The sequence below is a fragment of the Vidua chalybeata genome, chromosome 3, assembly GCF_026979565.1.
Source record: "Vidua chalybeata isolate OUT-0048 chromosome 3, bVidCha1 merged haplotype, whole genome shotgun sequence".
Taxonomy (NCBI): Eukaryota; Metazoa; Chordata; class Aves; order Passeriformes; family Viduidae; genus Vidua; species Vidua chalybeata.
The window spans coordinates 25,744,061-25,758,325 of NC_071532.1; the positions used below are offsets into that span (position 1 = coordinate 25,744,061).

Sequence of the window (14,265 nt, forward strand, 5' to 3'; positions counted from 1 at the left end):
CTTTTAGAAGCACTCTTTATTTTACAGGGCACAGTGTAAAGTGAGTGCATTGTCAGAATCTGAAATGTTGAATTTCACAGAAATCATTAAAACCCTTTAAAACTAGTTAGCAGTATTTATCATAACTGCCCTCTTCAACTAAACAACTATATATAAACATATGTTATATGTTTACATACATATATAAACAACAACAACTTCTATACCTTTCCCTTCACAGAGCAAAATATTGCGGGGACATTAGTTCATTAACATCATAGAAGGTACTACGAAATAAAATGCAAAGCTCACTTCCTATGTAGAATATATTGTACGACTAAGCACAGTTATTGACATAGAGAGATCCCAGTGACAAGACATACAACCTGAAGAAAAAAAAAATATTTTTTTGTCTCCCACTCACTGTTAGGAGACAAAATCTGTAGGAGTGTGGGTGGGTAGGACGGTTGGGATGGACGGAAGATTTTTGAAGTTAGGTTTTGGAATTTGTGGTTTATTGTAAAGGGTGTGGGTGTAGGGGTTGTGTTTGGAGCTGCCAGCTGCAGCTCTAAGTAGGCTTGAAATAGAGTTGAAAGAGTAAGAAGGTAAGAGAGTAAGAGAAGGTAAGAGTAACAGAGAGAAGTTTTTGTTACAATATAATAAATTTTCTTTTGTGTTCAATATTTTAATTTTTACTAACTAATTTAGTACAAGATACAAATCTTATAGCATTTACATATAGCTTATAAGAATTATTACATTACTATACTGTGTTACATTTTAAACATTAAAAACTACTCTTCAGTTCCTGTTTGCTAAGCTAGTAGGGTCTGTTCTGACCCTTGGACTTGTCTGTAAGCAGAGGGTATTGTTTAATTAAAAGGGGATTATCTTCAGCTGGCCATATTATTATTTTTCAGTTGTTTAGTAACTAAGGTTTGGTATGTCAAAGCTTGCTTTGATTTCAATTTCACTTATAGTTTCTATATTCTCAAAATCTTTTGCCAAGCAATCATATTTATAAGGCTTTCCTGTTTCATCTTCCCCAACAAAAATCCATTTTTTTTAGGACTGTTTTATCAAAGTAAATTCTATGCCAGAAAGATCAGATCCCTTCCGAAATAAGACATGTTTGTATAATAATGTGGATTTACACATGAGTGCTAAGCAACTCCAAAGGAAAACTTCAGAGTTAAAGAAGAACTTCCTAGAAATCACAAGGACCAAGAATAACTCAGAAACACATAAATATCTAAAAGATTGCATGGTACACAGAAATGCTTAAACTGACTCAGCCTAGAAGCAGGCAAGAAGCTCTAGTACAGTATTTATTTGGGCTGACTGACCCTTCCTTACAGCTATACTATTATTTAGTGCAAGTCAAGTGGCACTAAAATTACTCTATACGTGGTATCCAAGTCAGCATGCACACCTTTAGAATAAAACTTCCAGAAGTGCAGACAGCTCTGCTGAGCCAAATTTTTCTCTTGCCAATCCCAGCTCACCATTTCTGCCATTACAAGCAAACAGAAACTGGAGGCCAATGCTCCATGAAGAAATCTGCCACTTGCCATTTACGAGCTGCTTTAAAACAGATCATGCTATGAGGTTATGTGAGGAGAGAAAGCAAACCTTCAGAGCTGCAGTCAGACAGGTTGTCAGTCAGAGAGTCAGACAGAGGCTCAACAGGACCAATCAACTCAGAGCCATCATGGACCTCTCCACCCTGAAAAAAAAAAGAGGCAAAGGAATTACTCAGCTTTGCTCTATGGAAATTCTCACTGAATAGAAGTGATAGCCAAAATGATATTTCCTAATCAGTGAGTGCTCCATTACTTTAAAGTTAATTAATTTAATTAAACCATATAAGCCTGCAAAATTAAACAAGGACTTTCAGTTAAGCCATGTTTGGTTGCCACAGACTGACCAGATATCTAAATATTTAGTCTACTGCAGCTTCAGAATTTTGAACTACACATACCTGCACACCCAAGTCTAACAGAGAGAGAATAATAATGCTTCTGATCTCTTGTGTCACATATACTCTGTGCCCTGTACTCATATACTGTACATATACTGTACATATACTCTGTGCCCTATACTCATATACCCTGTGCTCCCAAGCACAGGACTGTCCATCAGACTAATGTCCCACTCATGACCCACTATGTTGAGTCCAGTCGTAGTTGAGACTTTACAAAGATACAAGGAGGACATTCCTCTCCAAGCCTAAAAGGAATCAAAGCTAAGAGAAGTAACAATAGCACTAGAAACCACCTAAATGTTTTTCTTAATTTCTGCTTCACATCTCAGGTGCACACTTTCCATGCCACTTTAACAAAAAGTGCACCATTTTCAAAATCCTATTACAAACAAGCATTGCTAATCTGTCTTGAACCAGCCCAGCACATTTTCACACAAGCCAGCTCATTCTTCTGGAGTTTATAACACATAGATGCACAGAACACTCCCTTCAGATGTTTCTAAGAATTCATTGTCCAAGTCTCCCTCTCCACAGCCACAAAAATCTGAAAAGGAACAAAACCACCCATGGGTAGAGCTAAAAACACACAGGCTGAGCTGGTGACAGACCAAACCTAAGACTCTTTTTCAGGAAAGCATGACACCACATCAGCTAACAAATGAGCCTAAATTGTTACATTTGCATAACCCCCCTTGAAGACACAGTTTGTCCTAAAAAAACATTGGTTTTCTAGTTTTATTCATTTCCCTGCAAAGCCAGAAAAGGTCCATTGGGAGGCTAAAATTAACATTTTTATTAAGCAAAGGAAGGAAAGAGAGGTCTGAAAAACTACCCAAAACCACAGAAGTATTTCCAAAGAACTGAAAAAATGCAAATGCAAATAAACCAAAAAGTAAAATTGTCTAACCCAGTCTCCCAGTCATTTATTGACACCAAAGCTTAAACAACATTATTTTAAGTGTTTTAAAGAACACTGCAATAACTTCATCACGAAAACAAGTGAAGAATCTTAAGCTTTGATAAAATTTTGCTCTTGCATATACATCCTTTAAATATACTAAACACATTAATATGCTTAAGTCCCATATCAGCCAGATGAACATTTCCTTAATTCCAGAGAGTTACTATCATGGGTACATGTAAATTTATGCTTATGAGTTTGCAGAACATTAGACTAAGCTTACTGAAAATAAAGAGGTTTGAAGGAACCATTGAATGGAAACTGCTTCAGCTGTAATAAAGAGGAAGTCCACATCAACGTACTGTCCTAAAATTTGTTATGGAGTTGTTATGATTCTCACAACACTGTACAAGCAGCAGGTTCAACTAGTTACATGCCAAATTTGTTGCTGTGGACCTGAGTCCACAAAGACCAGAAGGAAACAGTGTAAACAGTCTTCACTTCTTTGGTTTGAACTATTAACACCTACTGAAAATATAGGAACATATATTTATTAATATTTTTATTATTTCCCCCTAGAATTTATCACAAGTGTTGCTCATCATTCAATTAAAAAAAATACAAATCCCTTCACCTGAAGTTCCTGTGAAACTTTCCACTTTGTAGAGGTGTGGCATGGGTTTTTTTTTAACGCCACACTTCCAGAGCAAATTCCCAGTCCCTTCACAAAGCATGTCAGACCAGCTCACTGTCCTTCCATGGTTTATAAATTAAAGCAGAATCAGCACTATACTTCAGTCATGTTGGTAAGAACCAAATACTTCTGCAAATACTAACCAACCTTAAAAAACTCTTCCAGCTGTTTGCTGTTATAGAGAGCAGGGATATTGGCAGAAAACTGCAAGAGATCTTCAGCACATTGCCTTCTTTCTTCAATCACAGTTTCATCAAATCGCCCTGGAACAGACACACAGATTGACAGTTTTAGAAATAACTACACATTTATTTTGCAATAATAACTACGACAAAAGAAAACAAACGAGACAAAAGAAACCTTCTGGAGACAATGCCCTGAGTCTATGAAAGTCACTCCAACGCTTCAGGAGAACATAGCAAATCTTCAAACTTCCTATTCTCAATTGTCCCTAGAGTCCCATCTTCTGCAATCCGCTCGGATGATGAAAGCTGGCAGCTACGACAAGAATCCTTCGCCCTCTCATCGTAAGAATATGTGAGGCAACACTCTTGATTAGCCAAGAGACACTAACGGATGTCCAGTGTTATCTGACAATAAATGATACATGCACAATTTGACAATATGCCAGTCAGTGTCAGCCTTGATTATGGCCCAAATCCTGTAAGGAGCTGAGCAATCTTCACGTATTCTCAAGAACAACGCACAATATGAGCGGGTAGTAAACAAAGTATTGCTAAAAGCCCCCAAACAGATCTTCAATTCCAAGGTGCCATTTATGGAGGAGACAAAGTGTAGGGGAGATGGTGAAGCCCTGCTATCAGGCACTGAAGCTTTCCTCTGAAGTAACTCCATGCAGACAGGGTCTCATCTCCTTCTGGATTCAAGAGGTAAACAGAGCTGGAAGCAGCTCATTTACTAAAACGTATGAACCTTCCTTTTTCTCTACCCAGCACCCAAAACATTCCAATTAGAAAAAAACATACTTAGAAAACAATCCTACAGTTGACCTGAAGAGATTTGCTTCTCAGGAGAAAACCCTTGGATTGCTACCTTAAATTCACATCCTTCACAATTGCACGCAACTTATTTTAGCTTTTTATATTAACACCACTTTGTTGCTGAAATAGTTACAAGTTTACAAAAGAAAAAGGGCAGAGGTTAACTGTAATAATTGGAGGAGAATAGAACAGATATTGCAACAGCTATACAGAGGGGAAAAAAGGACTGGGAAGACAAGTTCAAGAAACAGTACTGCTATAACAGCATGACCAGAAAAATAAGAACCACCTGTGACAGCTCTGTGGCAATAACCTTTGAAGAGGACAAAAGAGACATTGAATAGAAAAGCAAAATTCATTTATACTTAGAGCAAGCAAAAAAATAATCCCAGAAGAAAGTATCAAAGCAGGATTCTTTCCAGAAATTCTTCAAGTAAATAGCTCCTGCCCATGCGGTATCAGAAAAAAAGAAAATAAAACTAAAAAGACACACACATACTCACAAGATCACAAACAAAGCTTTTGGGGCTTATTTTTCCCATGAAAGAAAAGAAAAGACATCATTGGGCTAATTTTCAGCTGGACTGGTTCCGTGCCTTGCTCACCCTGCCGTTTCAGCTGTACAAACAGGAGCAGCTGTACAAAAGAGTGAGCAACAAGCAAGCAGAAAGAAGGCAAAAGCAATGCTACCACGGTGAGTGGTAACATTGAAATCAGGCCCTATTAAACTGCTCACCAAACTTTCTAAGTCTTCAGAGCAACACTGGGGGTGCATTAGGGCCCTTGGTTCATTCCATGCAAAATTGGACATCATGGAAAGAAAACAACTTCCCTCAGCAAAGCACAGCAGCATGGGCCAGCTAAATGAATCTACAAATTCACACAAATGCTGCTACAATGCAGTAGAAAATCAATGGTGAAGAACTAAACACCTAACAATACCAGAAACAGAAAACTTCTGCAAGAAAGACATTTTGTAAGATATTTTTCCTTATTTCTCAAGAATCTCTCCCTGTTTCATTTCATCAAACTCAATAAAAGCTAATTTTACGTATCTACATCTTCTCAGTATCTCCGCTGGGCACCACATAGGATACATCAGGAGCAGCTGTGCCAGGCTGACCAGTGTGCACTGATTGCCAGGCGGCTGCAAACCTCCCAGGTATGAGCTGAGCATGCCTGGCCCTCAGCAGCACCAAAACACATGCTCTCTTCTTACTCAGCTGTCATTTCAGACTTTGCAGAAGTGTAATTACTTTTGCAACCACCTTCACTCTCAAATTTAGCTGATATTAGCCACATCAGTAAGGGGTTCAACTTTCTAACGGCACAACTGCACAAGCCTTAGTTTCTTAGGACACTGAGCTAAAAAAAACCAGAAATACATGTTTGAACAGAGCTGTTGAAACATTAGTCACTGTCGCATTTTCCAGCCCATTAGTATCATGATACACTATCAGGAAAACTGCTTTTAGAACTAGAGGGCTTTAGGGGAAGGAAGAACATTAGTCAGTACTGGTTCAGTTCACAGACCTCTTGGCATCTTGCTGGCAGTTTAATACCCAGGCAACCCTGCTAACTCCTTCCTCCTTTTCTTTTTTTCGTACTTTCAAGCAATGTTGTATTGCTCAACACTTTCATTGTCTCTCAAGGAAATGCTCAAAGGTGCTTACACAGCCAGCTGACTCTTCCAACATTTCTATCGGAAAAGGACATCATTCTGCATCTAAATCAACAGATGCAGTCTTTTATTCTGCTAGTATTATTATTTCTGCTAGTCTTTACAGTTCTCAGACATACACACACTTCATTATAGGGATCACATATTTCTGATATTTTTAAGAAGTGTCAACTACAACTTTAGCGTACAACACAGTTCTTACTCCTCCAGCGATGATCCATTCAATATTTCCTATTTACATAAAAAATAAATGCAAGTTCCTGTTAAAAGAATCCACAATTAATTTTGTGGAGTAGACCTGAACAATTAAACACCCAGCAAAGTGTGTGTTCATGTTTCAGTTAGCTTCTCACAAGACTTCCTACTGTACACGACACCAAATTTGTAAATATGTTACTTCATTCAGTGTCTTCAAATACAAAGAGCACCCTTATGTGAGCTTTATAATGAAAGTCATCTTTCTGACTCACTGCTAGCAAGTTACCAATATCCGGGGGGGGTTTTGTTTCTTTTTTGGTGTGTTGGTGGGGTGTAGTATTTTTTTATACTAGAGTACATTTCTGCAGTTGCTAGATATAATACATGCAGATTTACCCATATTTTGGTAAAATGCCATGTATGGTCAACATATGGAAATACTTACAAGTATCCAACAACAAAAACAACAAAAAAGTAGCTTAAAAATACTGAAAAAAAAAAGTTAATGCATATTAGGATAGGACAGTAATCATGTCCCAGTATCATAATTTTAGCAGCTGGATATGTTAGGACATTTTAGATTTCCATGATCAAATTCACTGAGGTTTTTCCTATAAAACGAGTAGGAAATGTTCAAGTGAAGTACAGAGAAAGTCAGATGATTTCTTTTTCCCATCCATAGCAATTTTTTCTGCTTTGATAAAGCAGCTCTACTGCAACAACATAAAAATACACACACTTTGTGGCAAGTCTTTAGTTGCATGAAATATGGAAGCACAGCATGACACATTTGTTCATAAATGCATCTCAATTCCCCACACCATCTCCTGAAACTCTGAGCGCTGAACTGGAGATGCCACTCAGCTTTAACACTTCTACTACAACTAAGTGCAACTGTCAGAACCACCAATGCCCATTTTGCAAACTGCACCCTCTGCCAACAATAGGTACATACATTATTTAAAGCACAAGTATCCAAAAAAAAAAAAAAAAACACAAAAAAAAAACCCACCACTTGGCAGCAATTCTACTCAAAAGTTTAATTAGAAACTAGTCTAAAAGCTGCAACAATTGTAACATTGCCACAGGGAAGCAACGCTGCAGAAATGGTCCATCAAAGCAGCATGGAAACAAAAGATGTTGAGAGGGATGGAGCTTGCAGGTCATCAATAACAGAATGAGACTGAAACAGAGTTTATAAAAACCTTGTTAACTACTAAGATTGTATTTTTCCTCCAGGACCAAAAGAAAAAAAAAAAAAAAAACCTTAGGATTTTTATTTTAAATTAAAATAAACCATATGGCAGTTACTATGTGCAGAATTGCAATGGAAGGATACACAGTAAAATTTTATGTTGTAAGTATAAAAATAATTCTTAAATTGGAGAGTCAGATAGGGCTGTTCCTTTCAGCTATGTATCAATCATTTAAAATTTGTTTTTACATTACTCCACTTTTCTGTATTCTTTTGTGTCTCAGTTTCATTTAAATGTAGGGGGAGTTTGTTTTCATTTAGTTTTAATTTCAAAGAGCTTTTGAGTAAATAACTGCATTTAATGTTTCTGTGTATTTCCTTCTCTCACAATGTACATTTCAGTCACTTTTGTTCACTAAATACAATAGAAGAAGAATGTTTTTCAGAAGGCATTTCACTCAATTCTTCCACTACTCACACAGGAAAATTGTAAAAATGGTTATTTGAATTTGAAGCAATTTTAAATTTTTAAAAAAATATTTAGGCACCTATATTAGGCACCTATACTCTCTTCCATCCTGATTTTCTTTTACCCCTCTCTTTCCCCCCCTATGAATAGCTATCACATCTTCTACCTGAAATTAAATTATGCTCTGCAAATACTAGCTTTATAAATCATTTGTCCATGAGAACTCTACTCTGTAAATCAGATTTAAAATAATCCCATAATGAAACTAATACTATATGCTTTATTTAACAATTATTGCCCATGCTCTGACACAGCACCAAAACTTACCCCACTTCCAACTTCTTAAATGAGCAACATGAAACTTGGATACAATTTGGCTGATGAGAAATACAATTTAAATCAGGAATTTCACCCAGCTCTATGCAGAGAGCCATAAAATCTGCATCAGACTTCAGCTTCATAGGTGAACATTTGCAGGTGAACAAATGTGAAACACACTGGATGCTAAAACATACCAATCTGAGACACATAGAAAATTTGGGAAAATAGCCTCTAGATGACTGCCCAACACTGCTAAAAAATGCCACACAAAGAAAACCTGCAAAAATCAGCAGTAGATATGCACCAAAAAACACCAAATACTGTCTGGGTGCTAAAACGTGCACAACACAGTCAAACCATGCAAAAGCATGTACGGCAACAAACACAAAACCCAGACACAACACATGGAAACTGCAAATAGGCATGAAGCATGTACTAGAGGTGTGGCAAAAAAATGCCAAACAAGCTCAACAGTAAAAATGCTAAAAATGTAGTGGAGGAGGGGGGAAGGATGTGGTAGCAGGATACAAAAGGGAAAAAAACAGGCAAATCCATGCTGAAGTGTGCTGTATGTTTAAAAAAACACCAAAACATATTCAAAACACATGACAATGGAAAGCAACACTGCAGCCTAAGAAACAAAAGACATTTTTTTAAAACTGCAAGAAGCTCAGCAAAAAAAGAGCACATTGGAAATTCATGGCAAAAGATGCCAAACATACTGGACACCTAAATCACCACTGCAGTAATGCCAAACATACTGAGACAACACTGTAAGAACCAAAATCCACACCAAAAAACACACAGAAATCCCAGACCAGAAACAAGGGCAAATGGCAGATGCATTAAAAAAAATGCCAAACATCCTGGACACTAAACTCCATACAAGGTGCTTAGAGAAACCATAAACACAAAGAATGTTAATTAAAAAACAAAACTAAGAAAAAACACCATATGTAAACACCATAAAAAGAATTTAATAAGCCCAAAACACCTTAGGCTCTGAAAAGCCTGCCTAAGAAACACCTCAGAAACTGAAAACCTCACCAAAAAGGAAAGAAAAAAGGGATCTGGCAGATGCATGCCAAAAAAAAACACCAAACATGTTAAAAGATTAAAAACCTTTAAAATGCCCAATGGTAAATTGCACATGGTAAATTCATGCTAAAAATGCCCAGCAAATATACTGGATACACAGAAAAAATTCCAGTGGGTAACTCACTGAAAAATTATACAGTGTATGTATGAAAAAAAAACACTAAATAAATCCTGGAGAGAAGTAACATCATAGTCATGCCCTAGGGACCAAAACCACACCTAGAAACAGTCCAAATCCAAAAAACCTTTACCCCCAGAAGCACATTAGAAACCAAAAAGCTCATCCAAAACCAACCAAATGCACATGACAGATTCAAGTAAAGAAATGTCAACACTTTAAGAATACTTTAAGAATACAATTATACAATTTTAAAGTTCTTGGGGAAAAGGTTTCAAAAACAGGTGGTAAATGTACACCAAAAGCAACAGTCAGCAACACCTTAGAAATGCCTCAGAAACACTCACAGAGCATGCAGCAGAGGCATGCAAAAAACATGCCAAACATGCTGAACACACTAAAAAAATTGTTGGAAAACGCTTAAATATTGTGTGATATACATGTACACCAAAAACATAGCACCAGTTTGTGCTGAAAAGTAAGAACATAGACTAAAAAAAGGGGGGTTTTATAAACACAACACTGCTAAAAAAGTGTGGTAGGTGAAATTCTATACAGTCACACCACTTCACTGGAAGTCCACCTACCGCTCATTCATGAGGACATACACATCAGGATGAAGTTAAGACCTATAAGAGCTAATTCCTTTTTGTCACCTGTTTCTCCTGCAGAGTCACAATCCTCTTGCAGATTGAAATATGTAAAACTGATCTCAAAAGCCTAGCTAGATAAAACTGACAATTGCAATCAAATGTCCATAATATTCTTTTTCTGTAATAACCATTTAATACAGCTCATCAATAAAAATCAGACAGCTCATCTATAAAATACTTTATTTGCTGTTCAAGTGCTGTTCACAAAGCCAATATAGACTTTATGCTCCTGAAAACAGGGAATGTATGTTGTAAAGATACAGAACATATACATCAATAAATATCTCAGCTACTATGTCTAATGTGGAGGGAGGACATAAACTCTTATACATTACAAAAATAAATAAAAGCATGAAGTTATGATACCAGCACACCTACAAGTTGAGTAGAAAAAGCGCGAGGAAAATTTTTCATGCAGCTACAAAACAAGATGTATTTATAGATATTGAGTTATCAAAGAATTTCAGCAGGTCAGGAAAAAATTATGCTTACCAAACACTATTGCTTTGGCAAAAGGTGGGAAGAGCTCTGTGTGTCTGCATAGGTTTTTATGAATTTGCCAAAGATCTTTGTGCAGTTTCTTAAAGTCACTGTATCTCTTCCAAACGACTATCTGAAGCAGAGAAACCAGAGAGGAGTATTAGTGAGGTTCATTGCTCATATTATATCACATCACAAATCCAGTGGGTTAATCACATCAGACCACCAACTCCAGCAAATTTGTTTAAAAAAAAAATATAGAGTCTGAACTGCCAACAGTAACAAGCATAAAAAAAAGGTCATTATCTGTCCCCAACCCACGTTTTGGCTAACAACACTACAGTGCATGGAGAAAAACTGAGTAAAAGTTGAAAGGAGGGCAAAGGCAGAGCTGTTTCAGTCATTCTGAGATCCAGACCTACACAGAGAGCCAGTAAGAGAGGAAAAAACGCTGAACAGGAGTGTTGCACTATCCAACAGCACACTGTGCCTGGTGCAGCTGCAGGTGTGGGGAAGAGACACAATAGCAAAAGAGAAAACCAGGGAAGAGAAATCCCAAAACAAGCAAGGGATTTTTAAGGCAATACATTAAGCACCAAGGACTAGAAAACAGCTCCTAAGTTGTGAATGTAAAGTGTTGATCATATGTAAATGCAAGCCCTCGTCTTAAATGTCTTTTTGTAATAACACCAAAAAAAAAAAATGTTCCTTTTGTAATCTAGACAAAAAACTCCATCTTAGGAATATAAAGATGTTATTGCTTCATTACACCAGCTATTCCTGATCCATTCTTTCCAGAATGTAGTCATCTCCCAGTCAGGTATCTACCTTATCCTTCTTCCATCCCATTCTTTCCATTCAAGAAAGGAGGAGAACCCAGTAGGAAAATCAAACTAATGAAAGAAGTAAACTGTGAAATTTACACGTGACTGCTACTGGATTTGTTATCAGGATGAAAAGATATTAACGAAGATTTTTTTTATATCCTGACCTCATTTTTGGCCAGACTCACTAAGCCATCACAATAAACCTCAACACTAATGTAAAGTGATTAAAGCAGAACAGAGGGAAAAAAACAAGGAGAGTGCATGCATTCAGCAGTTGATTCCACAGTTGCACCAGTCAAATGTCTCAATTAACTTAATACAACAAACACAACTTTAAATATTCCACGTATTTCTGAATGATTTACCAGGTTGCCTGCTCATATTTGAAAAAGCTGATTTTTTTTTTTCAAGCAAACCAGACTTAGAGCTAAGCAAAAGGTTTAGACTTAGAGCATTTTTATGGTATATTTTTTTTTTAATACTGCAATCAGAGGCCTTCTAATTTTCAGCAGATGCAAGTCCTACCTACAGAACGATGTAGATACAAGTTAAGAGGATTGTCAACAGTGGATATGCAAAGCTTTAGTGTGGCAACACTCTATCCACCTTAATTTCAGCTATACTGGAACCATCAGTCCTGATTCAGACCCACTTATTGGCACACATTTTCATGACTTTATTACAGCCGGTATTCAGTGAAGTGTAACACACAAGTGAGGAATCTCAAGAAGGCAAACTAGTCATTTTGCTATCAGAAATAATAATTTTTCAATGTTATACTTTTATCTAATCCAATAGCCAGAGAGTGCATGATTAGCACTTCTTGAGCAGTGTGCATATAGAACACAAAATTGCTTAAGATGGTGAATTCTTTAAACATTAAGTTACTGTATTGTCAGTACTTGGAGACAACATGAAAAGCTGACAGAAAATAAGAGCATGGGATTTCATTCCACTAAAAAAGCATCATTTTTCACTGCTACAAGTGATCACTCAATAGTCAAGAGGAAAAAAATAAATATCCTTAAGTAACTTGCATAGCAAAAGCAGTAAAGGTTATCCTAAACCTTTCAGAAGCTCATGGAAAACATGCCTTTGCTAACTTTGCTGGGCCACATGCATGCAAAGTTCCCACTCTAACATCCTCATTAGAAATTAGATTTGGAGGAAGGACACATTGTACTTTAAAGCCCAACGAAGCACAGCAAGTGTATCATAAAACATATGTTAGACTCGTACCGCAATAAGGTGCTTGTCATGGCGAGAGCCAGTAGATCTCCATTAACACATGCACCTCATCTGTTCCACAATGAATAAGCCTTTCTCCCAAATGAAAAAGAAAGATAACCCACAGGACTACCTTAGACGCAACTGCCTTACACACCACATTCCCACCATCAGTCTCCAGGAGCAAGGACATTAAAGTTAGGTCTGGCCTTTCTGTATCTACCGTCCTCACACAAAACTTCACATTGATCTATTTTATTCTTTCAAGAGGGAAGCCCTTACAAGGTTCTCCTCCTTCCTGCCCCAACAACAACAAGCTGGGATTACACTGAGTTCTAACTGGCTGCAGTGGGACAAGTGCTGTAGTCAAGATTTGTATCCCAAAGGGCAGCCAAAAGATGTGACAGAAAACTGGCAAGTGGAGTTGAGGTCACAGCACACAGCCTTACAAGCAGCTGTAAATATGTAAAGAATGTATTAACATCACAGCAGCGGCATTAAGAGACACCTGGAGGAGGAGGCAGGCACAGCTAAGTGGTCCTACATGGATGTGGGAAGCAGGTTGCATGAGACGCATCCTAAAGCCATGAGGTGGTTTTGTGCACAGAATTTCCCATTCAGTTACTCACTGAGCATTCTGAAAAACTGAGGTAAATTTATTTTCAGTGGGAGCAGGTTAAGGGCATATTCTTTTTCTTCCAAAGGCTGCCCACAGTTCTTTTTCTTACTGTAAGAGGCCATGTAACAGAAAAGTTCTCAAGGTATGAGGGTTTCTGACTACAATTCCCCCTTACGTCAACTACCATTTAGGATATTCCTTGTAATAACCAACTGTTTTCAGATAATGCTTATAACAGATTCATCCTGCACGTAACATGCTATCACATGCAGAATAATTAATATGGTAAAATGCAGGGTGGAAAAGGGCAACTATTAACAAGTTCATCTCATATTTATGTCCTCTTATTGTCTAGAGCACGTGAAACTGCATGGGTAACCTATAGCCACAAATCAAAGCAACAGCTAAAAGATAGGTTTTTGCTATTGTGTCAAAACTACTTAACACATATTCATGCAATACTCTAGCTGAAAGACACTTACAATATATTTTTATGATGAATGGACTCATCAACAGCTCTTATAAAGTGCTTTTTCCTCACAAATGAAGATTAAGGTAATGGCAGAATGTGCTCATGGATAGGTTCAATTCAGGAGTCTCCCTGGAAAAGGTGAACATCAAGCTACAAACTACAGTAATACACTTCTAAACTAGATCCATGATCATCTCTCATTCTGATAGGTTATTTTAATCTCCTAGAGATTTAAAAAAATGCAAAAAGTACAAATGCTCATGCTTGCCTGATTCTCAAGATTTCAAAGAAGGATGCAGTAAAGGGGTGTTAGATGTATTAGCCAATTCTCACCTCTGCCAAGCCACT

At 37.3% G+C, this 14,265-nt stretch overlaps 1 protein-coding gene across 1 annotated transcript in view; it reads right to left on the reverse strand.

The window, feature by feature from the left end:
• RPS6KC1 (ribosomal protein S6 kinase C1) overlaps window positions 1-14,265 on the reverse strand; it is an 85,685-nt gene that overhangs the window by 65,663 nt on the left and 5,757 nt on the right. The window contains exons 3-5 of the mRNA XM_053938984.1: window positions 10,785-10,905; window positions 3,706-3,821; window positions 1,612-1,705 (exon numbers count right to left, since the gene is read on the reverse strand). Coding sequence (XP_053794959.1) covers window positions 1,612-1,705; window positions 3,706-3,821; window positions 10,785-10,905 — 331 coding nt within the window. The remainder of the gene's footprint in view (window positions 1-1,611; window positions 1,706-3,705; window positions 3,822-10,784; window positions 10,906-14,265) is intronic.